The 3,427-nt window shown below is 46.1% G+C and overlaps 1 protein-coding gene across 12 annotated transcripts; it reads right to left on the bottom strand.

The window, feature by feature from the left end:
* Positions 1-346: 346 nt before the first annotated feature.
* Positions 347-3,022, bottom strand: LOC126992520 (uncharacterized). 12 transcript variants are annotated; one of them, XM_050851322.1, is made up of 6 exons: positions 2,647-2,929; positions 2,163-2,261; positions 1,866-2,063; positions 1,668-1,766; positions 1,470-1,568; positions 347-977 (listed from the first exon to the last, which is right to left on the bottom strand). In XM_050851322.1, the coding sequence occupies exons 1-6, from the start codon at positions 2,802-2,804 to the stop codon at positions 683-685; spliced, it is 948 nt and encodes a 315-aa protein (XP_050707279.1). In that variant the 5' UTR covers positions 2,805-2,929; the 3' UTR covers positions 347-682. The 12 variants fall into 12 exon arrangements, 2 of the variants coding, with proteins under 2 accessions (XP_050707279.1, XP_050707278.1); XM_050851321.1 differs by lacking the exon at positions 1,470-1,568 and adding an exon at positions 1,077-1,175; XR_007746610.1 differs by lacking the exon at positions 1,668-1,766 and having other exon boundaries at positions 780-977; positions 2,647-2,930.
* Between the last annotated feature and the right edge of the window lie 405 nt (positions 3,023-3,427).

Genomic DNA, 3,427 nt, shown 5'->3' with positions numbered 1-3,427 from the left:
TATTATTATTATTATTATTATTATTATTATTATTACTTTCTCCTCTGCATTAATTCTCTCTCTCTCTCTCTCTCTCTCTCTCTCTCTCTCTCTCTCTCTCTCTCTCTCTCTCCTTTCCTTTCCTTCTTTCACTCTCTTCCCTTCCCTCTTCATCCATTTCCGTCTCTCTCTCTCTCTCTCTCTCTCTCTCTCTCTCTCTCTCTCTCTCTCTCTCTCTCTCTCTCTACTTCCTCCTCTTTCTCTCCTTTCCTTACCTTCTTTCCCTCCTCCTCCCTTCTCGTCTCTCCCTCTTCCCTTCCCTTCTTCCAACGCACCCCTCTTCTTCTTTATCCTCTTCTTCCTCTTCTTCCTCATCTTCCTCCTCTTTCTCACCCTCTTCTACGTTTTCTTATTCCTCCTTCTCCAACGTTGCTAAGATGTCAATGCCTCATAAGGAAATACAACAATAAAATGAGTAATAAAACAAATATCGTAAAATAATATAAGGTTTTGCAAGGAGCCATGTTCTGCAAATTAAGGGTATTATCTTAAAATCTGCGTAACATCTGTATTGCTCGTTAACTGACCAACTGTGAGAGATAGGAACGAGCTGCCGAGGAAGTGGATAACCCCTTCAGTGTGGATTTCCTACCAGAAGACCTCACCAAGCTACAGGAGTGGATCAGAAAGTGGCTGCTACAATTCAATGAAGAAAAATGTAAAGTCCTGGGAGGGGATATCCAGCACACCAATACCACATGGGAAACACTCCACTATCCACCACAGAGCCAGAGAAAGACCTGGGAGTGTATGTTACCAGGCTACCAGTGAAGGGATATCCAGCACACCAATACCACATGGGAAACACTCCACTATCCACCACAGAGGCAGAGAAAGACCTGGGAGTGTATGTTACCAGGCTACCAGTGAGGGGATATCCAGCACACCAATACCACATGGGAAACACTCCACTATCCACCACAGAGGCAGAGAAAGACCTGGGAGTGTATGTTACCAGGCTACCAGTGAAGGGATATCCAGCACATCAGTACCACATGGGAAACACTCCACTATCCACCACAGAGGCAGAGAAAGACCTGGGAGTGTATGTTACCAGGCTACCAGTGAAGGGATATCCAGCACACCAATACCACATGGGAAACACTCCACTATCCACCACAGAGGCAGAGAAAGACCTGGGAGTGTATGTTACCAGGCTACCAGTGAAGGGATATCCAGCACACCAATACCACATGGGAAACACTCCACTATCCACCACAGAGGCAGAGAAAGACATGGGAGTGTATGTTACCAGGCTACCAGTGAAGGGATATCCAGCACACCAATACCATGGGAAACACTCCACTATCCACCACAGAGGCAGAGAAAGACCTGGGAGTGTATGTTACCAGGCTACCAGTGAAGGATATCCAGCACACCAATACCACATGGGAAACACTCCACTATCCACCACAGAGGCAGAGAAAGACCTGGGAGTGTATGTTACCAGGCTACCAGTGAAGGGATATCCAGCACACCAATACCACATGGGAAACACTCCACTATCCACCACAGAGGCAGAGAAAGACCTGGGAGTGTATGTTACCAGGCTACCAGTGAAGGGATATCCAGCACACCAATACCACATGGGAAATACTCCACTATCCACCACAGAGCCAGAGAAAGACCTGGGAGTGTATGTTACCAGGCTACCAGTGAAGGGATATCCAGCACACCAATACCACATGGGAAACACTCCACTATCCACCACAGAGGCAGAGAAAGACCTGGGAGTGTATGTTACCAGGCTACCAGTGAAGGGATATCCAGCACACCAATACCACATGGGAAATACTCCACTATCCACCACAGAGCCAGAGAAAGACATGGGAGTGTATGTTACCAGGCTACCAGTGAAGGGATATCCAGCACACCAATACCACATGGGAAACACTCCACTATCCACCACAGAGCCAGAGAAAGACCTGGGAGTGTATGTTACCAGGCTACCAGTGAAGGGATATCCAGCACACCAATACCACATGGGAAACACTCCACTATCCACCACAGAGGCAGAGAAAGACCTGGGAGTGTATGTTACCAGGCTACCAGTGAAGGGATATCCAGCACACCAATACCACATGGGAAATACTCCACTATCCACCACAGAGCCAGAGAAAGACCTGGGAGTGTATGTTACCAGGCTACCAGTGAAGGGATATCCAGCACACCAATACCACATGGGAAACACTCCACTATCCACCACAGAGGCAGAGAAAGACCTGGGAGTGTATGTTACCAGGCTACCAGTGAAGGGATATCCAGCACACCAATACCACATGGGAAATACTCCACTATCCACCACAGAGCCAGAGAAAGACATGGTGTATGTTACCAGGCTACCAGTGAAGGATATCCAGCACACCAATACCACATGGGAAACACTCACTATCCACCACAGAGCCAGAGAAAGACATGGGAGTGTATGTTACCAGGCTACCAGTGAAGGGATATCCAGAACCACAATCACAGCTGGGAAACACACCACTATCCACAACAGAGGCAGAGCAAGACATGGGAGTGTATGTTACCAGGCTACCAGTGAAGGGATATCCAGCACACCACATGGGAAACACTCCACTATCCACCACAGAGGCAGAGAAAGACCTGGGAGTGTATGTTACCAGGCTACCAGTGAAGGGATATCCAGCACACCAATACCACATGGGAAACACTCCACTATCCACCACAGAGGCAGAGAAAGACCTGGGAGTGTATGTTACCAGGCTACCAGTGAAGGGATATCCAGCACACCAATACCACATGGGAAACACTCCACTATCCACCACAGAGGCAGAGAAAGACCTGGGAGTGTATGTTACCAGGCTACCAGTGAAGGGGAAATCTGTGCCAATCGCAGGGGACGGGTTAACACAAGCTGATCACATGGCAACTCAGACTCGCCAACGCAAACTCGCAAAACATGAACTCGAAAGCGGATAAAAAAAAACGAAGATGCAGAGATAAACTTAACCAAAATATAATAAGCTTCGGCCATGCTAAACTTCAGAAAATAAATAATCGTATAGAAATAATTCAAAATGTCTCTATATAATGAAGTTGCACTCTAAAATATTGAAGGGTGGTTTTGGCAATGTAGTTAGGAATTGTATAGTTTGACATTAATGGTTACTAGAATTATTCAGATGAGGCCTAATTCAAAATGCCTCTTCCTAGTTGCACTCTAAACTATTGAAGGGTGGTTTTGGCAATGTAGTTAGGAATTGTATAGTTTTGACGTTAATGGTTACTAGAATTATTCAGATGAGGCCTAATTCAAAATGTCTCTACCTAGTTGCACTCTAAACTATTGAAGGGTGGTTTTGGCAATGTAGTTAGCAATTGTATATTTTTGACATTAATGGTCGCTAAATTATTCAGATGAGGC

The sequence above is a fragment of the Eriocheir sinensis genome, unplaced genomic scaffold (genome assembly GCF_024679095.1).
Source record: "Eriocheir sinensis breed Jianghai 21 unplaced genomic scaffold, ASM2467909v1 Scaffold486, whole genome shotgun sequence".
Lineage (NCBI taxonomy): Eukaryota > Metazoa > Arthropoda > Malacostraca > Decapoda > Varunidae > Eriocheir > Eriocheir sinensis.
Note: the sequence above shows the minus strand (reverse complement) of the source record. Positions and strands in the feature narration are given on the sequence as shown.